Source organism: Nyctereutes procyonoides, unplaced genomic scaffold (genome assembly GCF_905146905.1).
Source record: "Nyctereutes procyonoides isolate TBG_1078 unplaced genomic scaffold, NYPRO_anot_genome, whole genome shotgun sequence".
Taxonomy (NCBI): domain Eukaryota; kingdom Metazoa; phylum Chordata; class Mammalia; order Carnivora; family Canidae; genus Nyctereutes; species Nyctereutes procyonoides.
The window spans coordinates 22,401,636-22,429,012 of record NW_026575133.1 but is presented as its reverse complement, the minus strand read 5'-3'; the positions used below and the strand labels follow the sequence as shown (position 1 = coordinate 22,429,012).

General features: G+C 41.1%; 2 protein-coding genes and 1 pseudogene across 4 annotated transcripts in view; 2 read left to right on the top strand and 1 right to left on the bottom strand.

Annotated features, from left to right (window-relative positions):
- The window catches only part of MCMBP (minichromosome maintenance complex binding protein), a 49,009-nt gene extending 44,624 nt beyond the window's left edge, over positions 1-4,385 (top strand). For both annotated transcript variants that reach the window (XM_055300419.1, XM_055300420.1), the window contains exons 15-16: positions 2,044-2,132; positions 2,503-4,385. In XM_055300419.1, coding sequence (XP_055156394.1) covers positions 2,044-2,132; positions 2,503-2,629 — 216 coding nt within the window. In that variant the 3' untranslated portion in view covers positions 2,630-4,385. The remainder of the gene's footprint in view (positions 1-2,043; positions 2,133-2,502) is intronic.
- A 630-nt stretch (positions 4,386-5,015) lies between these two features.
- The window catches only part of INPP5F (inositol polyphosphate-5-phosphatase F), an 85,499-nt gene continuing 63,137 nt past the window's right edge, over positions 5,016-27,377 (bottom strand). For both annotated transcript variants that reach the window (XM_055299873.1, XM_055299874.1), the window contains 7 exons: positions 22,634-22,751; positions 19,489-19,687; positions 11,343-11,414; positions 10,397-10,470; positions 9,849-9,977; positions 9,208-9,295; positions 5,016-7,264 (listed from right to left, as the gene is read on the bottom strand). In XM_055299873.1, coding sequence (XP_055155848.1) covers positions 6,112-7,264; positions 9,208-9,295; positions 9,849-9,977; positions 10,397-10,470; positions 11,343-11,414; positions 19,489-19,687; positions 22,634-22,751 — 1,833 coding nt within the window. In that variant the 3' untranslated portion in view covers positions 5,016-6,111. The remainder of the gene's footprint in view (positions 7,265-9,207; positions 9,296-9,848; positions 9,978-10,396; positions 10,471-11,342; positions 11,415-19,488; positions 19,688-22,633; positions 22,752-27,377) is intronic.
- On the top strand, positions 16,169-18,379 carry LOC129493574 (phosphatase and actin regulator 2-like; annotated as a pseudogene).

Here is a 27,377-nt window from a genome sequence, read left to right as displayed (position 1 = left end):
AACCTGAGAGATGCTTACTTAACCCACTGAGCTGCCCAAGCACCTGTTTACTTTTTAAATAATTTCTGTTGGGGCACCTGGGTGACTCAGTGGTGGAGCATCTGTCTTTGGCTCAGGTGGTGATCCCAGGGTCCCGGGATCGAGTCCCATGTCGGGCTCCCTGCATGGAACCTGCTTCTCCCTCTGCCTGTGTCTCTGCTTCTCTCTGTGTCTCATAAATGAATAAATAAAATCTTTAATAAATGATTTCTACCTCTTGTTATTTTTATTTGATGTGACATTATTCTCATACTTTCTTTTAGCTCTTTAAATGTGGTTTCCTTTAGTTCTTTGAATATATTTAAAGAGCTGATTCAAAGTCTTTGTCTTAAAGTCCAATATTTGGGCTTTCTCAAGGACTGTTTCTGTTTACTTCTTTGTTTCCAGTGAAACGGTCCAGACATTTCTTTTTGTTTCTATGTCTCCTTATTTTTGTTTGGAAAACCAGGGGTTTTTGTTGTTGTTGTTTTGAAGATTTTTATTCATGAGAGACACACAGAGAGAGGCAGAGACACAGGCAGAGAGAGAAGCAGGCTCCATGCAGGGAGCCTGACGGTGGGACTCAGTCCCAGACCCCAGGATCACCATCTAAGCCGAGGGCAGATGCTCAACCACTGAGCCACCCAGGCGCCCCAAAACCAGGTGTTTAAATGATATGCTAGCTCTGCTGGATCCTTCCCCTCCCTAGGGTTTGTTGTTGTTGCTTGATGCTTAGTGACTTTTCTGAATGAACTCTTGGAAACATATCCTTTGTGTGTAGGTCCTGGAGCCTCTGCTCTGTTGGCTTAGAGGCCAGTGAGTGAATTTCCTTAGATGTCTGGAAGCAGGTCTCCCAGTCAAAGCCCAGGGCTCTGTGTCTCCGCGGGGTAGGCCTTCGACACACTGCCACGCAGTTGACAACTGTGACCATCCCTTCTCTTTCTGCTTGCACAGAAAAGGCTACCCAGACGGGATAGCTGAGGGCCTGCCTTTTTTTTTTTTTTTCTTTTTTTTTTTTTTTATTTACTCATGAAAGACACAGGGAGAGAGAGAGAGAGAGAGACATAGGCAGAGGGAGAAGCAGGCCCCATGCAGGGAGCCTGATGCAGGACTCGATCCTGGGTCTCCAGGATCAGGCCCTGGGCCGAAGGCAGGCGCCAAACCTCCAAGCCACCCAGGCTGCCCCTGAGGGCCTGTTCTGATCGGAGTACGTGCTCGGCCCTTTGCACGCATGCGGCCTTCTGCATTCGGGAGGACTTAGAGATGGATGTGTCCTTTGGGGGTTTTGGAGGGGAAAAGTTCTCATTTCCTAGTTTTTTCTTTTAAGGGTTTTGGTTAGCTGTTTATTTGCCCCAACTGTTACCCAGTGCGTGAGGCAGCCAGGATGATCAGTAATTGCTTCGGATTGTTTTTGATAAATTCCCGGGGGACAGGGCGGGGGTGGGGGGGAAGAGGCTGTTCATACAGTCCGGCTGAGTAAAGACGCCTTGCACGTGGGTTCTCACAAGGAACCAGCAGAGAGTGACGGATCTCCAGGAGTGCTGCTTTGCAAGCACCCTGTGGTGTGGTTGCCAGGCGGTCCCTTTTTGGGGGTGTAGGCTGGGGGGTGGGGTGGGTAGGGCAAACTAAAATGCCTCAGAGCCCAGTGTTCTATCTTGAACATATGATGCCTGTATTCTGGTTAATTTTCAGACTTTTGAAGAAGCACATTTTGATAGTTCTTGCTAGTGTTCTTGTCCCCTTTAATGGTGGAAAGAATTTTCAGATCCTCCCTCCCTCCCTCTGCCACTTCTGACATCACTGCACGGTTGACTGTGCCCATTGCTGACCTAGGCGCTCGCCCGGAAGCCCCAGGCTGTGGAGGGGTGGCTCCCAGTCCGTTGCCCTCTCCGCCGTCCGAGCAGCAGGGCTGACTTCCTCATTTTCACATCAGCCAACGGACTGCATTACTTTGCTTTTCCTACATAATGCACATCGTTTCCTCAGAAGCCGTGGTTTTAAAGGCCACTTGCTCTCTTGTCACAGGCAGTTGAAGATGACTTCGTGGAGATGCGCAAGAACGATCCTCAGAGCATCACTGCTGACGATCTCCACCAGCTGCTCATCGTGGCTCGGTGAGTAGGACCTGCCCGTAATTGCTTTTTCGGTAAACCCTGTATGAACCTCGCAATTTTTAGGAGTAACTGAGGCAGGTTTCTACAAATGGAAAATGTTTTTCCTTTAAAATACCATGTGAAGGGCATTGAGGGGGGGGATTGTGTTTGGCCAGTGACCATTTCAGTGGAACAGGTTTTGCTTTTTCTCTAAACCTTAAAGATCCCTTTACGGAAGTCTTACTTGGCTCTGACTTGTGTGTAAGCTACCAGATCGTCTTGACCCCTGGCCCAGTATTCCTAGTGGTTTTCTTTTTCTTTTTCTTTTTTTTTAAAGAACTAGTTACTGTCCTCAGTCTAGACGTAAATCCAATTCTGTGTTTCGTGCCAGGTTCCTGTCTCTTAGTGCCGGTCAGACCACACTGTCAAGAGAACGATGGCTAAGAGCAAAGCAGTTAGAGTCTTTAAGAAGAACCAGGCTTCAACAGCAGAAATGTGTGAATGGAAATGAACTTTGAAGATCTGACACCTCTGAGAGTATTGGGCAGATTGTAGCCACATTATTGTAAAACTCAAGTACCATTTATACCACATTGTTTTGTAGATAATTTGTATCAGACACCAATGACTTTTCCTGAAATCAAGCCTGGTAACATCTGAAGTTTATATAATATTCAGTAGGGGCTTTTACCTTACTGGTTTTATGGAACTTTTGATTGTTTTATAATTATATAAATTAGTAACAATGTACAAAAGTGTATTTGATATTAAAAGTTTAATATTGATAATGTTGCTGATACCTTTTCCTTAGTTTCAGCTAAGTCGTAGGTCAGACTCTGTTGAAATGCTGATGTCAACTTCATTTGAAGAAAATTGTTGGAATTCCAAAGTCAGAGGAGTTAAGATTTTTACAATGTCTTTCCAATTAACGGTGGGTCTGAATGTGTTTAGTGGTCCAACTTTGGGGAATGGGGTGTACCGGCCATTAATTCACATGACTGTGAAATTCTGTAGCATCCTTTCCCAAACGTTGGACCACAGGTTTTTTTTTTCCACTTAACAGTTATTAATAACCTGCAAAATTAGTCTATTACATGGCAGTGGTTCCCAGACCTTTGGATTTCATGGACCAGTAGTAACATTTCCAAAAATTTGAGGGACAGGGTTGCCAATGTATTTTGCCAAGTAATCTGAAAGAAACCACTGTATTATCACTTTTTTTTTTTCTTCATAAAAGGAGTCTCAGGATGAGAGTCCTTTCAGTGGAATAAACACAGCTTTTTTGGGAAAAAAAAAACACCACATTGTCCTTATTTTTCTCATTTCACCCCTCGTGCATTTGGGAACCACTGTTTTATGGGACTTAAGGGAATGCTGCCCTAGGATAGGTTGTGTTGCCCAAGTATGAAGAAAGCAAACCGTTAACTTTTTAAAATATGCCTTCTGTAGAAAATAAAGTTTTAAATTGTTTTCATAATTGTCATTTAGTTGCTTTGATGATTGTATTGGATTTTAAACTTTTGCGTAAGTTTTTCCACTAGTTCCAGATGTGTTAGCTCAACAAACATTATCTGCTAATCCAGGAATACCCAATAAAGCTATAGGTAAGTTTTTCCCAGACCAATTACAGTTTTAACATAAAGGTTTTTAAGGTAACAAAAATATCATTATCCATAGCTAGAAAGCAATTTAATACAGTACAGCAGTGTAATTGTGGCATAAAGGATGTTTGGAAAGTTTTGACCATTACTTTATACGTAACTGCTGAGAGCTTACATAAAGATTAATTTGTTTTTTTTTTTTTTTAAAGCCAGTTAGTTTACCTAGTGGGAAACAGGAGATCAGTTAAATGATTCTGCGGGTGTTGTTTCCCTTCCCACTCCAAATCGACATCGCTGAACAAGGAAACCAGGGTCAGCCTTGAAAACCAAGGAATTCATTATGCCTAATGAACTGAAGTGAAAATTACTAGTTTAACTTTTCCTAAACTCAAATCTATTTTTATAAACTAATGTAAATAATCTGTTTATATTTAGAATTCTAACTGGTTTTCATTTTTATAACAGGTAGGCTAGACTTCCTTAACCTTTTAGAAATAAAAATGAAGACAACTGGATTTGTGAAAATAAAATTCAAGTAGATTAGTTACCGTGTGATTATTGTGCCAATGTGAATTGTAATTTGCCAAAGAGAAGTACATAATTTGCTTGATCTTGCAGAAAAGTTCCCTTGAAAGGAAAACCCTCTTTGAAATAAACAAAACTTCCCAAATTATTAGTACTTTGGGCTGTTTTTCATGAATTGTAAGAGTTACCCTGTGACGTATGGGAAAAGATCCAACACCCTCCTGGTGGAAAACCGTTGTAAGCTTAACTGTGGGAGCTGGTGCGGCGTGGTGTCTTCCTACGGGTATCCCACCAGGTAGGAGATTGGCGCTCTGGGATTCAGAACCCCTTTTCTTTTCTCTGTTGCCCACACACTGGAGGGTGAAGTTGGTTATTCCTATTTGGATCACCAGGAAACTGAACATACTACCCTGACTGGAATTAAATGTTGCCGCCTTTTTAGTTTTCAAAGATCTCTTTGCAAGGAATTTCATGAAGCTTGTACCACCTGACCTTTGCTTATATTTTCTCTCCTGTTGTGTGACACTTTAATAGTTTTGAGACTCAGGAAAAGTTGGTTAGGGACAGAATAAAGCTTTTGGTCTCAGTGTTTGGGTGTTCGAAATTTGGTGATACACTTCACTTTTAAAGTCATATCAACAAAAGAGGAAAATACTGAAAGGGCTGAGACCCAAGTGTTCAGTCATGGCGTACTGATCTTACGAATTTTTAAATCTGCTTTAGAAATCAACCATTATGTTTAAAATGTTATTCAAGGAATTCTCATACACATGGTCACTCTAAATTACAATGGTATTTTATTTTAAATAGTCACAAGATTTGACACTTCAAAAAAAAGATACCACTAATAAATAACAAATGTGGAAATACTTATCAAAGTTACAACAGACATAATGTTTAGCTGAGAATCACTTCAACAGGGTAAGGCTCTAAAGATACCAGACGAACCGATACTTATTTGGAATAAGGTGTGCAACGTCCTCGTACGGGCTTTTCTTAGGCCATGGGGTCAGGATTACAGCCATAAAATCAGTTTTAGTACAACTGTGCTTCAGACTAAATCTCAACAATTCAGTTACAGCCTATACAAGATGTTAAGGAATGTTCCCTTGCAAGAAATTACAACTTGAACACTCATTCAAAGAATTACCAATACCCAGTAAACGTAGTCTTCCGTTCCTGAAAACGGCAAAATTAAATAGATGCTGGTATTCACACCTTGTGTCTCAGGCTTTATGACTGACAAGTCTTCATAATCCAGACTTTGGGTGTACAAGGGGCAGAATATTTTAAATTTAAGTAGACTGGGGGAAATTAGGATCAAATGGGCATACCTTTCTTGACTGTCGTACCAGTAATCCTCAAACAGGGAATGGTTAAGCCATCAAAACTAAACTAGTTATTTTTTATATTCAAATGCTGCTTCGTACTAGTTAACACTCTAAAGTCACTAAGAACTAAATGTATTTACACAGGAACGAACTGACAAAAATTATGAAAAATGCTATTCCCCTACACGTGTCCTTGCATCCTTCACGGGTTTACTCGCTACACTGCACCGATCCACCCCACTCCAAAATAGGTGCAGGTGGTCATGTCGCAAAGTAATTATCCCAAAACTACTCTCAAGGACCAGGGGCTCTGTAGTGTATAAGCTACTCACGTTTACACCTTCTAGGATGATGTACTTCTGTTGTTCTGGCTCTCAAATCTGGAAATCTGCTCAAGTTCAGATCCCTTTTAAAACCTTTCCCGAAAAACATAATTAGAATTTGTGATCCCTAACTTCAAAGACAGTACAGATTAAAATAGCCTAATATGTGAAACCTCTTTTTGGATTAAATAAAAGCCATAGGATTCTTTGTGGCTAAAAACTAAATCTGAATTATGCGTGTCTGGCACTGTGTAAACATATTTTTAAGTTCATTTTGCTGGACTTGATTCACTACTTCAGGTTCTGCAGGGCTCTTCTGAACCTTGGCCACCGCAAAGTTGATCCCCTGGGTTAACCCAGCTTGGGTAATACTAGCAACCTGGACCATGGAACTTCGAATCTTTGCAAAGGGAGAGACTGCTCTGCTGCTACTGCCCTCTGAAGGAGAAGGAGTTACTTGAAGCCCTGTCTCAAGTTCAAGCATGCTGGATCCAGAGCCAGGGGTCTTTTGACCTACAACTGGATGCACTGGTTCAACTGACAAATACTGGGGACCTGTTGCAGGAAAAGACACATCTAATTGAGATGGCCGAGAAGGTGTCTGTTCTGTTGATTCGGATTGTGTTTCTTCATTAGAAATTTGATGGGTCATTTGATTTCCTTCCTCACTAGCCTGCTGAGAAACAGACCCTGTTTCTGACAGCTGGGTCATTTTGTTTTGTGCATCTTGTACAAATCTGTGGCAGTAAATATCCACAGGCTTGGCAAAACCAGTCAATACGTATATGTTGTCAGCTGAAGGACTTTTCTTCAAAGGAGACTCATGGCCTTTTCCAAACCCACTTCCATGAGCAACAATCTCCGAAGGAGCGTGAATGCTAATATCGGTGCTGCTGAGGGACTGGGACCGACTGCCTAACCGAGGTGCTGAAGCAATAATACCACAACTAGGAAGAACATAGTCTCTTGGCCCTACATTCTCTAAAGAATTAGCTAGCGGCTTGTCTTCATCAGACTTGGAATTTGCGAGGAATTCATCAGAGTGGTAGGAGTCATTCTCTGAAGACACTTCCCCATCCGACTCTGCCTGGACTTTGTTATCCATCACACCTGTGGTTTCCATGGTTTCAAGGCTACTATCTGACTTCCAAAGATTTACTTTTAAGTTTGGTTTTAGAAAGTTAACTTTCATTTCAGGTTTGGCAAAGTTTCCTAGCTTTCGTAGATTGCCAATATTTACATTAGATTTGGTCTGTTTCACTTTTTGATTTAGAGATGAAAATTTGCTCATTAAAAATTTTTTTCCCTGTGCCAGAGAGCCTTGATTTTGAGATCTGATGCCAATGATGTCTTCATGAGGTTTACTGCTCTTCCTACAATTAGAAGAAGAGAAAAGTTAACTCCCTGTGAAATCCAATATACCAGTTCCAGTTACTATAAATGAAAGCTGACTTTAACTAGGCCCAATTTCTGAAACAGTGCACTGCTAAGTGGCAAAATCAGATAATCCATGATGCTAGAACAGTACTATACAATAGAAACGTAAGAAACGTAAGCTATATGTAGTTTTAAGTTTTTCTAGCCATATTAAAAACCCGAAATTTTTATTGTATTTAACCTAATATATGCACAAAATATTTTACCATATAATCACTATTAAAAGATGATTAATGAGATATCTTATTTTTGATACTATGAAGCAACTGGTGTGTAGTATTTTACAACTTGGCAGCAGAAACCTTTGTAAATGACATTGACAAGTTGTCCCTGGATGTTGAGTGGGAACCGTGCCCCGGCTGTGTGACTTTAACCCCCGTCCAGCAGTCTCCTGCACATCGTGTTCTCCAGCAGGCCGTGCACTGAAGAGCCAGCCAGCCTGTGGAAACACTCCATCTGCAGTATCTTAATCCTACTCAGTGAAGCTCCTCATAGTAGTTGGGATTAATCATGTTGAGTTCTTTTGGATCAAAACTTTGTCTTTAGATTTGATCATTACTATTGCATGTTTCCTTCAACAGGGTTCTCTCTGGTGTTCAGAGAAGGGGAAGCAGTAGAGGAAGGAAAGGGAAAGGAGAGAAGCCTCTCAATGGCTGTCTCAACCTACATTTTTGTGCATTATTCTGAGGAAAAAAAAAACCCAAAACCACACCCAAAATTCAAACCACAGCAGTTTCCTCCTTATCTACAGGGTTACATTCCAAGACCCCAGTGGATGTCTAAAACCACAGGTAGAATCAAACCCTGTATGTCTTACATGTTTTCCCCTATACATATGTAACCTGTGATAAAGTTCATAAACCAGGCAGAGTAAGAGATTAATAGAATTACAATACTGTCATAAGTTATATGAATGTCCTCTCTAAATATCTTAGTACTGTACTGTACTCACTCCTTCTGGTGAGGATTTGAGAGGATAAAATACCTACACGCTGAGATGAAGTAAATGACGTGGCCACTGTGAGCATCAGGCTATGGCCTGACATTGTGTCAGGAGGAGAATCACCTGTTCCCGGACCACGGCTGACCACAGGTAAACTGAGCCTGAACAGGGGAGGAGGGGACCTCTACAGAGGCAAGTGGCTACCATTCGGGGTGGGACTACCACATGGACCACCTCGACAACCAACAAAGCCAGCACAGACTGTAAATGGGAGTCTATAGCATCTTAACTCAAACTGCACAGATTCCAACTTGGTTGAATTCAAGTGTGGGGGGGTTGTTTTTGTTTTTGTGTGGTTTACCTACGTTTATTTTAAAAGATACGGGATATTTGACAGGACTTTCTCAGGTGGCATCCCTCACAACAGCTATAAATACAAGAAAAAGTGACTGCTATTTGCCACACGTCTCAGTATGTATGTTTGACTTTCTGGTCATGAAATTTCATAAAAATTAGGATGCTAAAGAGCTGCTGAAACAACTCTCTACTAACACAAGACTGAACAATTTTTCTCTGGCTGACCAAATGGCTCTCCTCTAGTTGAATGTGGACCATGAAACACAATCAGATGGGAAGTCAAATTTTAATGTGAAATAATCTCTTCACAGGCATTCTTTTCCCAAATTCAGAACCCACTGGTGTTTAGAGAGAAAATCAGAGCTTGAATGTTTCAAAGTTGTTTAAATTATGGTGACAACTAATGTATTTCTTAGTTTTTAAGAGTCTTACTCTTTGACCCACAGAAATCTGATATTTCCCAGTTTAAATACCAATACATTACCCAAATTTGACTTCTCATTTGCAAATACTTTTAAAGAAGTAAGACTCTGGATAATAATGTCTTTATTCTTAAGAAAATTGAAGTAGTACACTTACCTCTCAAGTTTTTTCTCAATTATAGGTACATCTAATCCCATGGCTTGCTTGGTTATCTGTAGCATCTCTGCAATGCACTGAAGGGTATCTGAAACCCAAATACAACTGCTTGCCAGTTTCCCCAAAAACATACTAAAAAAATATAGTACTTGTAATTCAGAACCCTAAATGAAATTTGTGGTCTTATTCAAATACAAGTTTACTTGCTACAATTTATAGAAAACTGCTTCTTGTTCATTATGTTCTGAAACAAATTTTAACAGAAGAGTTAATAAAGGGCAAATGAACCAAATCAATTGGAAGTAAAAGTTTATTCTCATTTGTCCTAACCATTTTAGATGCCACGACAACAGCTGTGAATGAGTTCCCTGACTACTGTCCATGAGAGGCATATGTGGTAGGATAAAGCCCTGGCACTCAAGTATGGCCAAACCCAACGAGATTTCCCATTACAGACACCTTTGCCCCAACTTACATCAGTTCAAATAATTTCCCTGCTTTGTGGGGACAAAGTGGCTATTTCAAGGTTACAAAGCACAAAGCTAAGTTCCATTTATAACGGTATATACTGTCCCCACTTCCACTTGGACTTAAAAGAGCAGATCAAAAGTTACCACTGAATACTGTCATCTCTTCATTACCTTTCCCGTCCTCTTCTGGATTGCGCATTACAGCTCTCAGTGTGTGGAAATAGCCACTTGCTTCTTTATATCTGTAGTGCAACCGCATGCAGGAGAACTTCGGCTTACCAAAGAGAGTGGGTTCAGGACCTAAAAACATGAATATGGTTAAATATCTCACATAAAATTTACTTTTTTCTGTATCTTTAAAATACCAACAATTACTCATCAGTTACTTAGCAGATTTTATCTCTTCTACACTAGAGTACACAAAATATAAGCTTAGTGTGATGATTTGATGAGGTTAAATAACTCTTCTTCAGTCTCAAATATTTAAACTTTCTTGATCCTTGGGTTAATTTTATAAGGTAAGTAATAAACAGTTATTAGACCACATCCATCACTAATCTCTAAAGAATAGAAGAAAGTCCTAAGAAATCGACTACTTGAAATATCAATATCCCTTTCTGGTTCTAATAAATTGTGCTGTTTGTTCAAACAATGTGACCCAATCTTAGAAGAACAGTATTTGCTTTCTAGGACTTGGTTATTAGCGTGTTAAAATTTACCTATTTCTATTTTTTCCAGGTCTTCTAGACTTAGTCGTTGATACTGGTTTACTTTATCAACTTCATCATCATAACTGGATAAAGGGAAAGGGAGTAAAAATAGGATTAAAATCAAAAGCACATTTGGCTTGGCAGCTGAGATATATTAGTAGCAACTTCTATGCAGTTAAAACCTTCGCACTCTGGGGTAAAGAATTAAACATTTTAAAAACTAGATGAGAATCAGCTTATGGATCTTACACTAAAATCAATTACAAAATATAATTTGTTTCATAAAAAACTTACAAAACAAAACCAACAAACCTAAAACATAACCTAAAAAGGCAAACACACATATGTATACTAAAGGTATGTGTTTATGAATAACACAGATCTGCTATCCAGAATCAAGAATAAAAAAATCCATATGATTAATGCCAATGGGTATCTGGTCCTATGACTTAGAGAAAAAAAAAATTGATTCTCGTAAGGCTAATGGGAAATACTTATTTGCTAGTGGCCTTGTTAGTCTTTCTGGAGATCTGGCAATAAACCATAGAAGTATTACAATTCATCATACTCTTAAAAGAGAAGCATGTGTGTGCGTGTATACAATTACTGGTGCAAAGACAACTGTATCATTCCTAATAGCAATAAAATAGAAGCATCAGTGCTAAACAGTGGGGAAATGTATACTGTATAATAATATATAGTCAATAATGAATGTGGAGTACAACAAAACATGGAAAACAGAAAATAATACTAAATGCTAACAGAACACTATAAACACTAATTCTAAAATTGCATTTTCAAATTGATGAGGAAAAAGTGATATAAGTTATATATAAGGTAAAGTTCAATCCAGTTCTTAAAATATGTAACAAAACAGATTCTTAAATTTTTTTTGTCATGAACTCTAGGAAATGTGCTAGAACAATTAAAAGCTTTAAATCAATAAGCAACTTACTAGGCCACGTAGTAGGCAGAGTTAGAAAGCAGTAACAGCACATCCACATCTCTGTGAGTAGCATCAATGAGGCTAAACAGACATAGAGGAAATTAAATATTTTCATTTTCATCTGCATTTTCACCAAGATTATTTCTATAGCAGAACAATTTAAAATAAAAGATTGGTTGTGTGTGGGGGGAAATCAATGAGTCCTATTTTTTAGGTTAAATGTAAATAATCTATCCATTTGGAGAGGGGAAAAAAAGGAACCCAATTTGAGAAGGGGGGAGGTTAGTTGTCAGGAAAGGACTGTAGCTGAGAAGAGGTCCCTTCTCAGAGAGCTGTGGCCAAGGAGGTGGGAGGATAGAGGGAAATAAGAATTTGGGGGGGAAAGGGGTTGGGGGTTGGGAAAGAAGGAAAACCCTCATGCTCAGAAGGGAGAAAATGTCTAGATTATCTCACGGAGCCTAACCATAAAAAGGACACTGCACATTAAGGGTATTTTTACACACATATAGAATGCATCTTTTGGGGGAAAAAAAAAACAAAATAAACAGAACACTGAGGTGCAAAAATGGGACCAAACCCAAGCCACTGTATTTCTTACTCCAGAATAATTTACCTGGCTTTTAAAGAACGAATAAACATTTCCTTATTCTAAGTCCATTTTGCTGTAATTTCCCTCCATTCTCAAATCGCATATCAAAGTAAGGGTCAGAAACCAGATGAATGTTGGTGAACCCGTTAAACCTACAGCAAAATCTGTATTTTTTAAGATTAATAAAAAAGTGGTCCATGTACAAAATCTACCAATAACCAACAGATAAAGCAGGGCAAGATGTGAACTCAACACTTTTAGTATCTATTATAACAACATTAACTTCCAATCACAAGGCGGAAATCAGTGTACGTTCTAACACTGGTCTCAAACTTCCACTGTACGAGTGGGTATTGCTCGCTTAGAATCTCATACCTACTTGCCACGATTTACCAAAATGCTACTGAAAAACCAATGGAAAACGGGAGGGGAAAAAAAACATTTGTCGATGGAAGTCACGTCCGTCAACTGCGTCAGAATGAGGTCACTGTTTAACGCGTACTGCGGCGAGAAAGAACCGCAATCTGAACCCGCAGTAATTTACATCAGCGGCACCTTGTCGCGGCGAACCTCGGACGGCCTTAACCTAACATAACAAATTCCCCTCGATTTTCACGTCAAATAATACACCAAAAAATACGACGAGTAAGACGCCGGGCCCGCCCCCGGCCGCCCGCCCCCTGCGCCCGAGCCCGCGGTCCGGGGCCAGGCCGCGCGCCCCGGACCCCGCCGCCCCGCCCGCCCGCCCGCCCGCCCGCAGAGGTACTTACAGGCGCTGCCGCCACTGGCGCTCCCGCCGAGCCACCGCAATTACGTCACCACACAGATTTTCACAAGAAACAGAGTCTACTTCTACAAGTCAGCGCTGCCTCGTCGCAGCTTCCGATTGGGGCAGTGATATTTACACCAGTCCGACAGGATCCTCAGTCACAAACATTATGTCTTTAACGAAAAGCACTGGGCACGTGACAGGCGGTCAGGAAAAAGGTGCCCCCACCCCCCACCCCGCGGTTTACTGGAGCCTCCGCCGCAGTAAATAGTGTCCCTCCCCCCCACCCTCCCCGAAGCGCACAACAGACACGACGGTCAACACGGACGAGAAAAGAAAGCCCCCCCGCGTCCTCCGCGTCCTCCCCGCCCCCCGGCCCGCAGCCCGCGCGGCTCTACTCGTTCTTGCTCTCCTGCCAGTCAGGCATGCCCTCCTTCCACACGATGAACACGAACACCGCCAGCACCACATGCAGCCCCACCACCGCGACAATGGTCGCGTAAAAGCCACTGTCGTCAGGAGACATTAACAGGAGACTTTGGAAAAGGAGCAATTTGCAGGAAAAATACAAGCCCACAGGAACTTTAACCATGAGTCCTGCAAAAAGGAGAAAAATCTTGAAAGTCGTGGCCAGGCTGCCGCCTTCGGGCTTAGGCTCGGCCGCGTTGCCGGCAGCGTTGCCGGTGGCGTTGGCGGGCCGCTGGGCGGTCGGGGGAGGCCGGTGGGAGCGCGGCATGGTGTCCGTCAGTCGGTCCGCCTGTCCGTCCGTCCGTCGAGAAGTCGAAGCTCAGTCAGAGCCGCCGGCACACAAGCTCGCGCCTGCAGCGACTGCGGAGACTGCGGCAACTGCGGCAACTGCAGCGCCAAGCCCCGCCCAGAGACGCCGCTCGCTTCCGGCCGCCCCCGCTGCCGCGGCACGCGCCCAGTGCGCATGCGCGTCCGCCCGCGCCAGCCTGCCCCCGCCTGGCACCCAGCTCGCGCCTGCCGAGGGGAGGCGGCGGAGGGGCTAGGGGGCTGAGGGTGCTGAGGGGCCCGCCGTGCCCAGACCCACGGCCGGCCGGACCCCCGCCGGACCTCGCCCACGCCGCGGGGAGAGGCTGTCACCGCCGCTCGGGGGGACGCGGGCTGCTGCAGGCGCCGTGAGCGTCCGTCCCTGTGCTCCTGCCCAACAGCGCGGCCGCTCTGCTGACACGGGTGAAGGGGTCATCTGCTCGGGGTGGAACTGGCGGGTTCAGGAGGCTTGGGCAAAACCAAGGACGGGCCGGAGGACGTCCTGAGGGCAGCTGAGCCGTGTGCCTGGTGTCCTTCCACTTCGCAGGCTCGTCCTGCGACCCGCGAGCCCCCAGGCCCCTGTCGTTCGGGGCCCAGTGTTTCGGTGGCCGCGGGGCCGGGGAGGGGGGAGGGCCTGGGGGCCGCGGACCGCGGGGGCCTCCGCGCCGGTGGGTGGCCACGGGCGGTCCACGCCGAGCTCGGGGCCGCAACAGACGAGGCCGGCAAGCAGCGCGCGGACAGTGCGGGGCCGGCGCCGCTCCGGTCGCGGAGGGAGGCGCAGGGAGCGGGCCGCTGCTGCTGCGGCGGGGCTGCGTGCTGGTCAACTGCGGCCACAACTGTTTTTCCGCCAGAGTTAAGCGGCTGGGACTGCAGTGCGGCAAGTCTCTGGCGTTAAATTTACGGGGACGTCAAAAAACACCCAACCATCAAGGTAATTTTTAGTGCAGTATTTTAAAAAAATCAAAATTGATGCCAGAATATCATGATGAACAGAACACTAACGTTTTAAATAAAGACAAGATCCGACCCTGCACCTGTACAACCCTGCACACTTGCCTCACGCTAACCCTAGCCTTGGTCCCTGTAAAAGTTTATTTACCAAATCACGTAGCTCAACTGGACAACAAAAAGACACAAAACCCAGTTTTTAAAATGGGCAAAGGATTTCAATAGACTGCTCTCTCGAAGATATACAAATGGCCAATAGGCACACGAAAAAATCCTTACTATCCTTTGTCAGTAGGGAAATGCAAATCAAAACGACAGTGAGATACCACTTCACACCCCTTAGGTGAAGTACAACAAAAACAAAACAAAAAATGAGAAAGCAAAAGCAAATATTAGTTGAGGAGGCTGAAAAATTGGAACCCTCCTATGCTGCTGGTAAGAATGTCAAATGGTGCAGTCACTGTGGAAAACAGCTTGATGGTTTCTCAAACGTTAAGCACAGAATTACACATGATCCAGCAATTTCCACTCCTAGGTATGTACCCCAAATAAAAATTGGTGTTCAAAACTTGGACGTGATTATTCAGAGTATTACTATTTACAGTAGCCAATAGGTAGAAACAACCTAAATGCCCATCCACGGAGGAAAATAAACAAAATATGCTATATCCATAGGACAGAATACCACTAGGCTATAAAATGAAGTTCTGACATATGCCACAGCATGCACCAACCATGAAAACATGATGCTAAGTGTATGAAACCAGTCACAGAAGGTCACATATTATATGATCACATTTATACAAAATGTCCAGGACAGGGACATCTACAGAGACAAAAAAGTAGATCAGTGGTTGTCTGGGCAGAGTGATAGAATAGTGATTGCTAGAAGGTACAGGGCTTTCTTCTGGAATAATGAAAACGTTCTAAAATTCACCATGGTAATAGTTGCATAAGTCTGTGAATATAATAAAAGCTATTGAATCATATGCTTTAAATGGATGGATTCTATGGTATATAAATTATATCTTAATAGAAGCTTTTAAAAACATATACACACAACCTAGGAGCAAACAGCTGAGGCAGGCAGGTACCAACTGCTGAAGACCCCCATGTCCATGGCTGGTTGACTGGCTCTCTCAGGACGTAAGTTGGCACATTCATTCCCAAAGCTACCTCTCCCTGTCCTCCATCAGGGGCGCCTGCTCTGGGTCCACTGCTCTGGTTCAGTTGATAGACTGTGTACAAAGGTTCTATAGCAACTCAGCCAAAGAGCCAGTTTCCAAACATCTCCCTTCAAGGGAAAACTGTTCACCATCTGGAAAATCTTTAAGCTTTGCAAATGAAGAAAAATACCAGTGGCAAATTTAAAGAAATTTTAGCAGTATTATAAAGGATGTCAACCACAAAAGTAAGTAGAGGGTTCTTGAAGAACTGTGTAATCAAGATGCAGACACAGTTAACTTTGGAAATTCAAACGGACACGATACCCATCAGAGAATAATCCACCTGAGAGGAAAATGTAGTGTATCTGAAGATGATAATAATTCTGTATCTGAAAAAGCATCTACTCTGGAATGAAAGGCAGAAAAGACTGCTCTGAAACACTGCTGGCTCCTGCTCCAGCTCCTCCAGAGCCCAAATGTAAGGCTCCAAACCACATATGCCTACCAAAGATGCCAACATTGGGGCCAGCCTCAGCATGGCAAAGTATTTCCCATTACCACAAAGATACCAAGACTCTTGATAGGCAGGTCCCAGCCTTCTATCCAAGCCAACAAGCCAAAACATGGCTTTCAAAGTCACTGACTCCAAAGCATTTGCTTCATTTTCTACTCCCTCCACATCATCTTGTCCCACAGCTTCAAAGAAGGCAGTTTCTAGAAATACAGTAATAATGAGAAACACAAAAGGCAATAAAAAACCCTAAAAAGCAGAAAACACCTCAATGTCACGTGCAACCACTTCTGGTATAGTCAGTATTAGAGGAGATCCTTCTGAGACCAGAGTGGAAAGTCTCAAACCTGAGCAGTCTGTCCCTGTCACCCAGGAGCAGACCATAGGCACAAGTCTGTGCCCACGCCCCTCAACTCACCCTCAACCCAGTCCTCCTCTTGAGAATCAATACGTCACTTCCTCAGACACTCCCGTTGTCCTGGTTAGCAATGAAGCCTCTGCTTATTTCTCCTTAGACCCAGGTAAGTGTCTGTACTAAAGAGGCAACACAAAGAACCACTCTCCATCAGGCACAGCCTGTGTGTTAGCACCAATAAGACAGGGAAGACAGCATCTCAGCTAATGAGATCTAAGTTGATGGGACAATCTTCAGAATCTCTCAGTGTCCCATAGGACAAAGGTCAAAATATACTCCCAGGTCCAAGACTCTGACACTGACGGGGCCTCTTCTGTCCACCAAGGAGCATGAGGAAGAGGAGGAGGATGAGGATATTGGTGGTGAATATGCTCTGGCAGGTAACGGAAACAGACTCTCACAATAGAACTTAGCAATAGACCATCTAAGAAAGAATTAGAAGACAAAACATCTTGCAATGGTGACATGTGAAGAAGAGAGGCAGGGAATCCAGGAACAAGTTGGAAATTAGGAGACTGAGCCACAGGCCCACAGCTGAAGAATTCGAGCAAAGAGATATCCTAAAACAAAAGAATGAAGAAGTAGACCACAATGTACACATGGAATTAACAAGGCAGACTCAGCAGAAAGCTCGGGCTCAGACCCACAGCAGCAGAGCTGGGAGCATGAAGGGTTTGGGAATTTAAGGAATATGTAGAGGTCACTAACTCCCCTATGACCATTAGGCACATAAGCCCTGGGCCAGGGTGAGACCTACAGGCAAGCCAGCAGGAAATGCAGAATTAAATGAACTTAAAAGCACAGAAAGTTTTCACTATCCATCATGAAATGTGAGACTGCTTGGAAACAGCCACTGGTGATTGGTGGGGGTATCCCCACTTGCTAAAAATGTGATAATGTACTGGAATGTAAAAGCTTATATTGTGGTGAAGGAAGAGAGGGCTCTGCTTTTTTTGGAAAGTGCTCCTCACCTGTATAACCCAAATGAGGCCAACGAGCAAAAGGAAGGATGCAGTGACACTTGCTGTCTAGCATGTGTCTCCATATTCTTCATCAGGAGCTTTACCAAAGAGGATGAGCAGAACACAATCACTGGCTCCCGGTTATCAGAAAGCCAAATTGTATAATGCACGATTAAAGAAAAATGAGTTCGATTGCTGGGCACTGGAGAGGGGTGGGAGTCAAAAAAAAATCAGAACAAAACAGAAGTAGTTCACCATGTGAATGAAGAAAAGAGAAAACTGGAGTAGGAATCTGGCATAGGGGAAGTATGGATTTGGGAATCTAACCACCCAACAAGTTTTCTTAAAGACCTGATAGTAGGAGAGGAGACTGGTCTGGTTTGAGCACTATGTCGGTACAGAGCAGCACTGGTACAATACAGCAGTTGTCCCAGTGAGCCCAGATGCCAGAAAGAAGTCTGGGTGTTTTGATACATGTTTTTCTTAAATGCAAGAGACTTCTACTGATTCTAACAGGAGGGCTTATCTCAGTTCTGTAGCAAGCTTTAAATAGCACAGTAAACACACTTTACATAGTTTTAAACTCCTCATCCAGCACACAACTTGATGTGAGAATTACAGGACTGGAAATCAAATCAGGTGCAATATGACCTTACAAAATGGTAGTCAGCTTTTGAAATAAACCTTTTGGTCTTTCCTTACGTCAATCATCTCCAAAGAAGAAATAAAGGTACTTGATCTAAGGAAGATGATATTGGCAATCTCGACACCTTTAAAAATCTCAAGTTAGGGGATCCCTGGGTGGCTCAGCGGTTTAGCGCCTGCCTTTGGCCCAGGGCGTGATCCTGGAGTCCCGGGATCGAGTCCCACGTCAGGCTCCCGGCATGGAGCCTGCTTCTCCCTCCTCCTGTGTCTCTGCCTCTCTCTCTCTCTCTCTCTCTCTCTCTCTCTCTCTCTCTCTCTGATAAATAAATAAATAAATCTTTTTAAAAAAATCTCAAGTTAAAACTCAAGCAAAACACAGGAGTGCTACATGCAGTTATTTCTGAATGGGAATTAAAAGTATGACCTTTTGGGGGGTGCTGCATTAAGCTGAACTGCTGCTATAAAAAATTAAGGCACATGAATGAAAAATTTTTACCAAATGGCTCAAAGGAGCATAGAATTTTTCTGCTAATTTGTGAGGAAAACCTCAGCTCTTATTTTAAGAGTCTGAAAATTACATCCATACATAAGGTATTGATTATTGAAGTGAAATAATCCATGAAATTAAAGTCATGGAAGATTTCCCAATGAACCTACAGTCAATATTATTTTTTATTTTAAGATATAAGTATTATCTTGTGTTCAATTGTTCTTTCAAGCTTGTTTTATGCCCCCTTTATTAAAAACAGATGAAATATAGTAGAAGATAAAATCTAAATAGAGCCATTTTATCCTCAGAGCTTGGTCTAGAATTTTCTGCAATGTTACTGATTCATAATACCAAAGATTATAATGTTAGATTTCAGCCTAAAAGCAAACATTCAATCTGGTGAATAAATTTAGATCCTGCCATTCATTTTGAAAAATGGCTTGAAACTGGTTTTTGGTTTTTGTTTTAAAAATGTTGAGCATTAATTGGCCTATTTATTTGGTGAAAGGCCAGGATACTTTACAACCAATCAAGGTAATTAGCATCACTGCACTTCTTGCTGCACTGTTATGTGCATCAAAACAATAAACCTAGATTTGGGGGTAAAAGGAGAGGCCCAGCTGCGTCCTGTGTTCTACAATTTGGGTTTTTAAAAAATCAAATATTGCTATAAAATCTTTCTCTTCATTACTGAGTTTTTTTTTTAATGCCCCTTAATTTTGCACCCAAGGTGAGTGTCTCAGTCAGTTTGCCTTAGTGACCAGTCCTATGTTTGAAAACTGCCATGCATCATGCATCCATGCCCATAGCTTGTGTCTGATAGTACTAATTATGATGACAACGTCAGAAATTTAAGCACATTAGTTACCAGGATATCACTCCAACTTACCTGGGGTCACAGTCAATGAGGGCCCAGCCCCCATGGAATTTTTCATCATCAGGCAGCAGTAACTTCATATAACTCTGTAACAGCTGGCTAATTAGTTCCTGGTGGCTTCTCTGATTCTCCTTATGCAAAGCTTCATGCTCTTTCTCCTTGGTAAATATGGAATAAAGATCTTCTGTCACTGGAATGCCTTGCATCAAATCTAGAGTAGAAAGTGTTAATATCTATCATCATCTTAATTTGCTAATACATTTTTAAAAAACAAAAGCCCTAAAACAATAAAACTCATAAGAAAACATAGGCATGAATCTTGGTGATCTTGGATCAGGCTGATAGGATATTTGAGATATAACTCTAAAATCACGTGCAACAAAAACAACAAAAATAGACACAGTGGATATCATCACAATTAAGAACTGTTGTGTCTCAAAGGGCAAGATCATGAACGTGAAAAGACAACCCACAGAATAGGTGAGAGTATTTACAAATCATCTGACAGGGACTTGTATCCAGAATATATCAAGAATGCCTACAACTCGGTAATAAAAAGACGAGTCAATTTTAAAAGGAGCATAGGATCTGAAGAGACAAGCTCACTTCTTCCTGCTGTAGCATGTAGCTTAAGGTTCACAAAGCTATATAATCCATTCCCCACAGACGGTCAGGACAGTGAGACTGGAGACTTCTGGGACACAAGTGCCGACTGCTGGCCTTAGAAGGGGAAGCGGTAAATCTAGGCTGCTACTGGTTTCTCTCTCTCTCTCTCTCTCTCTCTCTACTGGTTTCTCTCTCTCTCTCTCTCTCTCTACTGGTTTCTCCCTCTCTCCCTCCCCCTCCCTCCCCCTCCCTCCCCCTCCCTCTCCCTCCCTCTCCCTCCCTCTCTCTCTCTCTCTCATCTTTGAAGAAATCCAGCTTCAAGATTCGGGTGAAGCTGATGCTATGGATGGGTGGATTGAGAGAGGGACAGAGTCTGGGTTCTCAATGACATAACTGAGCTGCTAGATCAAGCCGTGGAGGAAAGGTATCTTACTTTTCCTTGATTAAACTGCTAAAACCCAGTTTTGAAGTCAACATACAAACTACCTATGGAAAAAACCAAACCTCTTTACACCAGGCTTCTCAAATTCCTAACTGGCCTGTTTAAGTAGGGATGATATTAGGTGGGATCGGTAGATAAGTATGCCCATTAGAGAGAGGATAAATGCCAGGAAGATGTTAATGTATACTATGGACATATGATAATTATGAGCTAAATCATAATTTAATGAGTCGAAATCGTTTGTTTTAGTTTAAACTAATTATCATATTCGGTTCATTCCAGTCCTTTTTTGGTTCATTCATAAGCTAGGCTTGCGGCTAATAAAGAGATTAGTAGGAGTGCTATAATGAGAATTGTTGTTAGTTTGTTAGTTTGTGATGCTCAGGGGAGTGGAAGGAGTAGTGCAATTTCTAGATCGAAAAGTAAGAATGTGATGGCGACTAGGAAAAACTTTATGAAAAAGGGTAAGCGTGCGGACCCCATAGGGTCAAAGCCACACTCATAAGGACTTGCCTTGTCTGCGTAGATATTTAGTTGAGGGAGTCAGAATGCAATTATTATAAGTAGGGATGCTAAGGATACATTGATTATTAGAGTTAATATTATGTTTATTACTTCTTTTCAGAATTGATCTGAAACTAACTGATTGGAAGTCAATTGTACTAATTATACTAAAGAAGTAAGATCCTCATCAGTAAATAGAGACATACAAGAATAGTCAGACTATGTCGACAAAGTGCCAATATCATGCGGCGGCCTCAAATACAAAGTGATGGTTTGATGTGAAGTGATAATATAATTGTTGGAGAAAGCAGACAATAAGGAATGTAGAGCCAATAATTACATGTAGTCCGTGGAACCCGGTAGCCATAAAGAAAATGGAGCTGTAGACTCCGTCAGAAATTGTGAAAGATGTTTCATAATATTCGGAGGCTTGAAGTAGTGTAAAATATACTCCTAGGGAAATTGTAATGAACATGGCTTGTAGTATATGTTTGCGATTTCCTTCTATGAGGCTATGGTGGGCTCAGGTAATGGAGACTCCGGAGGCCAGGAGAACCGAGGTGTTAAACAGTGGGACTTCTAATAGATTTAGGGGAATAATGCCCATGGGCAGCCAGCAACCCCCGAGTTCGGGGGTTGGGGCTAGGCTGGAGTGATAGAAGGCTCAGAAGAATCCTGCGAAGAATACTTCTGATACAATAAATAGGCCCTACCAATTCATGTATGACAAATAATCAGATTTAAAAATAGGATTTAAAAAATATTCTCAGAGACTGCAGGACAAGCAACTTTGGTTCTAATCTAGAATGCTTTGCATTCACTTTAATCCTATGAGGTAATACTTTCATGTAAATTAAATTTTAAAAATTGTCAACATATGAATTCCACTGGGCAATCTACCCTCATTTCCTCTTCCAAATAATGTAAGAATTGGTTAGGATAATCCCTAAATCTGATACCCTAATATTATATTCATTCACTTATTTAAAAAAAGATTTTATTTATTTATTTATGAGAGACACAGAGAGAGAGGCAGAGACACAGGCTGAGAGAGAAGTAGGCTCTACGCAGGGAGCCTCGATCCCGGGACTCCAGTATCACATCCTGGGCCAAAGGCAGGCTCTAAACCACTGAGCTACCCAGGCGTTCCATTCATTCACTCTTATAGGAAAGGATGGTGTGTTATTCACAGCAAGAACATATGATAAATGTCGTACGGGGGGAAAAAAGACCTCTCATTACATCTCCCAGCCTCAAGTAATGGAAAATCAAATAGAATGTGGAGTTTTAAGCTGATGAGGTTTTAGGAGACCTTATTCCCATATTCCAGGAACCTCACCCCTGCCTTCTGTTACATGAACAACAAACTGACAAATACGTATGGAAATGAGTAATTGCTTTCGTTGCTTCAGCCTAAAAAATTCCATCAAATTCTAGTCTTGTAAAAATTTGAATTTGATTTCTTGGGTAAGATGCTGAATATAAAAACACAAGTATATTATAAAACATGAACTATGTTAATGAAGTTGATTTCTGTAAAACACTAGTCACAGAGGAATAACAAATTAAAAAAAAAAAAAAAAGGAAGGCATTTATGTTCCTTACCTATAACAGCTTGCCTATAAGCATCCTTAAATCGATTCAGGTAATATCTATTTGCTGAGTTAACCCCATCTTTCATAACTCCTGCTAACTTCCTTTCTCCTGTCCTTGTAAAGTCACCCTGTTAAGGAAAAAGTCATTTTGACAACTGATTCAAACACAAGAATGCTCCCAAAGTCAATGTGGGCTTTCAATACAAGACCAAAATTCTATAGGCTTTTATAATTTCTAAATAATGTAGTTAAAATATCTACCAGTATCTGGCTGTGACCCAAGCACATCAAATAATTAAAATACTATTTGTGTCATCAAGTCTTCACGTAAATCCATTCTTGGCAATCTGTCGAATTTCTAGGATCTACAAGTCAAAACTTATTATATAACATACAAGAAGATTTTCAAGCCTCAAAAATCACAAATTTCCAATGTGGGACAGTGTGGACAGTTCCCTAGAGTTTATTACAATGGGATTTAGCCAGTACATGTGGATGTGTGTGAATATGGAGAAAGAATAGCAATTTCTGTATCTTACTGCCCATTACAATCGCTGTAGAATGATCCAATGAAGATTTACATTGTTTTGTTACTCTTGCTTTTCACAACGGAGGTGTCAGAGCAAGTCCCTAGACGACAGTGACTTAACTGGAAGTTTGTACCCTTTGACCAACATCTCTCCATTTCCCCCGTCCCCTGGCAAGCACCAGTCAACTCTTATTTCTAAGAGTTGATGTGACGTTTTTAGAGTCTATATATAAGTGAGATCGTGCAGTATTTGTCTTTCTCTGGCTTAGTTCACTTAACACAATGCCCTCAAGGTTCACCCACATGTTTTCAAAGGCAGCATTTGCTTTTTTTTTACGGCTGAATATTCCATCACACACACACACACACACACACACACAAACACACACTCCAGTTACTCACTCAACATTTATCCACCATTGGACACAGGTTGTTTTTAGGTCTTGGCTATTGAAAATAATGCTGCAACAAACATGGGAGCGCAGCTATTTCTTTGAGATACTGATTTCATTTCAATATATACCCATAAATAAGATTGTTGGATCATATGGCCACTCTATTTTTTTTTAATAACGTTAAGTTTATTTTAGAGAGAAAAAAACAAGAGAGCATATGAGTTGGGGGAGGGGCAGAGGGAGAGAATCTCAAGCAGACTCTGCCCTGAGCACAGAGCCTGATGTTGGGCTCAATCCCACCACCTATGAGATCATGACCTGTGCTGAAACCAACAGTCTGATGCTTAACCAATTGAGCCATCCAGGTGCTCCCTGTTCTATTTTTAATTTAAGGACCTTCCATGCTGTTTTCCATGATGGCTGTGCCAATTTACATTCCTGCAAACAATGTACATTTCTCCACATTCTTGCCAATACTTGTTATCTTGTCTTTGGTAACAGCAATTCTAATTAGTATGAGGTAGTTATTTACTGTGGTTTTGATGGGCATTTCTCTGATAATTATTGATGTAGAGCATCTTTTCATGTGTCTATAGGTCATTTGTATGCTTTTTTGGAAAAATGTTCAGGTCCTTTGCCCATTATCTTAGTCAGATTATTTTCGTTTTTTGTTATTGAGCTATGGAGTAACTATTATATTTTGGATACTAGCCCCTTATCAGGTTTTGCAAATAGTGTCTCCCATTCCATAGGTAGTTTTTTTATTCTGTTAATTGTTTCTTTTGTTGTGCTAAAGCTTTATAGTTTAATGTAGTCCCACTTGTTTATTTTTACTCTTCTCATTTATGCTTTTGGTGTCACATCCAAAAAAAAAAAAAATTACTGCTGAGATCAATGCCTCAGAGCTTTATCCCATGTTTTCTTGTAGGATCAAACTGTAAAGCCTCAGGTCTTACATTTAAATCTTTAATACATTTCAAGTTAATTTTTGTGACATGAGGGCCCAACTTAATTCTTTCACATTGTATCTGGTTTTCCCAGCACCATTTACTTGAAGAGCCTATCTTCCCCTATTGAGTATTTTTAGTTCCCTTGTCAAATACTAGTTCACTGTATATGTGTGGGTTTATTTCTGAGCTCTCAGTTCTATTCTGTTGGTCTATGAGTCTGGATTTATGCCAGTATCATATTGTTTTGATTACTATAGCTTTGTAACAAAGTTTGAAGTCAGGGCAAGTGATGCCTTCAGCTTTGTTGTTCTTTCTCAGGATTGCTTTGGCTATTAAGGGGTCTGTTGGCTCATATGAATTTTAGGATCTCTTTTTCTATTTCTGTGAAAAATGCTATTGGAATTTTCATAGGGATTGCATTTAATCTATAGACGGCTTTGGGTTATTATGAAAATTTTAACAATATTAATTTTTCTGATCTATGAACACAGGATATCTTTCCATTTGTGTCTTCATCACTGTCTTATAATCTTCAGTGTACACATCTCTTGCCTTTTTAGTTAAATTTATTCCAAATATTTTTATTGTTTTTGATACAAGTGTCAATAGAACTGTTTTATTTCTTTTTCAGATAGTTTGTTGTTAGTATATAGAAATGCAACTGATTTTCGTATGCTGGTTTTGTATCCTGCAACTTTACTGAATTAACTTGTTCTAACAATTTTCTGGTGGAGTCTTTATGATTTTTTTTAAGGATAAGATTATGTCATCTGCAGATAATTTTACTTCTTCCTTTCTAATTTGGATGCTTTTTCTTTCTTTCTCTTGCCTGCTTGTGCTGGTTAGAATTAAATTACTATCATGAATAGGAGTGGTAAGTGGGCACCCTTGTCTTGTTCCTGATCTTAAAGGGAAAGCGTTTAGCTTTTCACCACTGAATATGATGTTATCTGTGGATTTGTCATATATGGCCTTCACTATGTTGAAGTACATTTTCTTCTATACTACATTTGTTGAGAGTTTTTCTCATGAAAGGATGTTGAACTTTGTCATATGCTTTTTCTGCATCTACTAAAATGATTATATGACTTTTACCTTCCACTCTATTAATGTGGCATGTCACATTTATTGATTTAAGCATGTTGAACCATCCTTGTATCCCAGGGATAAATTCCACTTGATCATGATGTGTGATCCTTTCAACATGCTGTTGAGTTTGTTTTGTTAGCATTTTGTTGAGGATTTTTGCATCTATGTTGGTCAGAGATCTTGGCCTATAATTGTCTTTTCTTGTAATGAATTGTCTTTGGTATCATGGCCTCATAAAATGAATTTCAGAATGTTCCTTTCCCTTCCACTTTTTGGAAGAATTTGAGAGGGAATTATTTCTTCTTTAAATATTTGATAGAATTCACCAGTGAAACCATGTAAGCCCTGGGCTTTTCTTTCTTGGTAGGTTTTGCTTACTGATTCAATCTCCTTACTCCTCACTCACTGGCTCAGATTTCTAATTCTTCAAAGTTCAGTCTTGGTAGGTTGTAAGTTTCTAGAAACTTACCCTTTTCTTCTAAGTTGTCCAATTTGTTGGCATATAATTGTAAAGAGTAGTCACCTGTGATTCTAGGCATTTCTGTGATATCATTTGTAATGACACTTTCATTTATAATTTTGAGTCCTTTTTCTTCTTGATTAGTCTAGCTGAGGCCTGTCAATTTTGTTTATCTCTTCAGAAAACCAACTCTTAATTATATTGATCTTTTCTATTGTTTTTTTACCTAGTCTCTCTTTCAAATATTTCTGGTCTAATCTTTATTATTTCCTTCCTTCTGGTAATTTTGGGCTAACTTTCTTCTTTTTCTAGTTCCTTGAGGTGTAAAGTTAGGTTGTTTGAGATCTTTCTTTTTTCTTAATTTAGGCATTTATAGCTATAAACCCCCCCCCTTTTTTTTAAGATTTTATTTATTTATTCACAAGAGACAGAGAAAGAGAGAGAGGCAGAGACATAGGCAGAAGGAGAAGCAGGCTCCATGCAGGGAGCCCAATGTGGGACTTGATCCGGGGACTCCAGGATCATGCCCTGGGCCGAAGGCAGGTGCCAAACAGCTGAGCCATCCAGGCATCCCCTAAACTTTCCCTTTAGAACTGCTTTTGCTATATCCGGTAAGTTTTTGGTATGTTGTGTTTCCATTTTCATTTGTTTCAAGGTATTTTTCTATTTCCCTTTTTGATTTCTTCTTTGACCCATTGATTATCTAGGAGAGTGTTGTTTAGTTACCACATATTTATGAATTTTTCAATTTTCCTGTCACTGATTTCTAGTTTCATACCACTGTGGTCAGAAAAGATACCTGATACAATTTCTATCTTTTTGAACTTGTTGATACTTGTTCTGTGGTCTAACCTATGATCTGGCCCTGGAAAATGTCCCACGTGGGCTTCTAAAGAATGTGTATTCTGCTCTTGCTGGATGAAATGTTCTATATATGTCTGCTGGGTCCATTTGTTCTACAGTCCTATTCAAATTCACTATTTCCTTATTGATTTTCTGCCTGGATGATCCATTGTGGAAAAGGGGGTATTGGGTAGCCCGGGTGGCTCAGCAGTTTAGTGCTGCATTCAGCCTAGGATGTGATCCTGGAGACCTGGGATCGAGTCCCGCATTGGGCTCCCTGCATGGGGCCTGTTTCTCCCTCTGCCTGTGTCTCTGCCTCTGTGTCTCTCATGAATAAATAAATAAAATCTTAATAAAAGGGGGGGTATTAAAGTCCCCTACTGTTATCATACTGCTATTTATTTTTCCCTTTAATTCTGTTAGTATTTGCTTTATATATGTAGGTGTTCATTTCTCTTTAACCAGTAACTTGTACAATGACTCCTAAA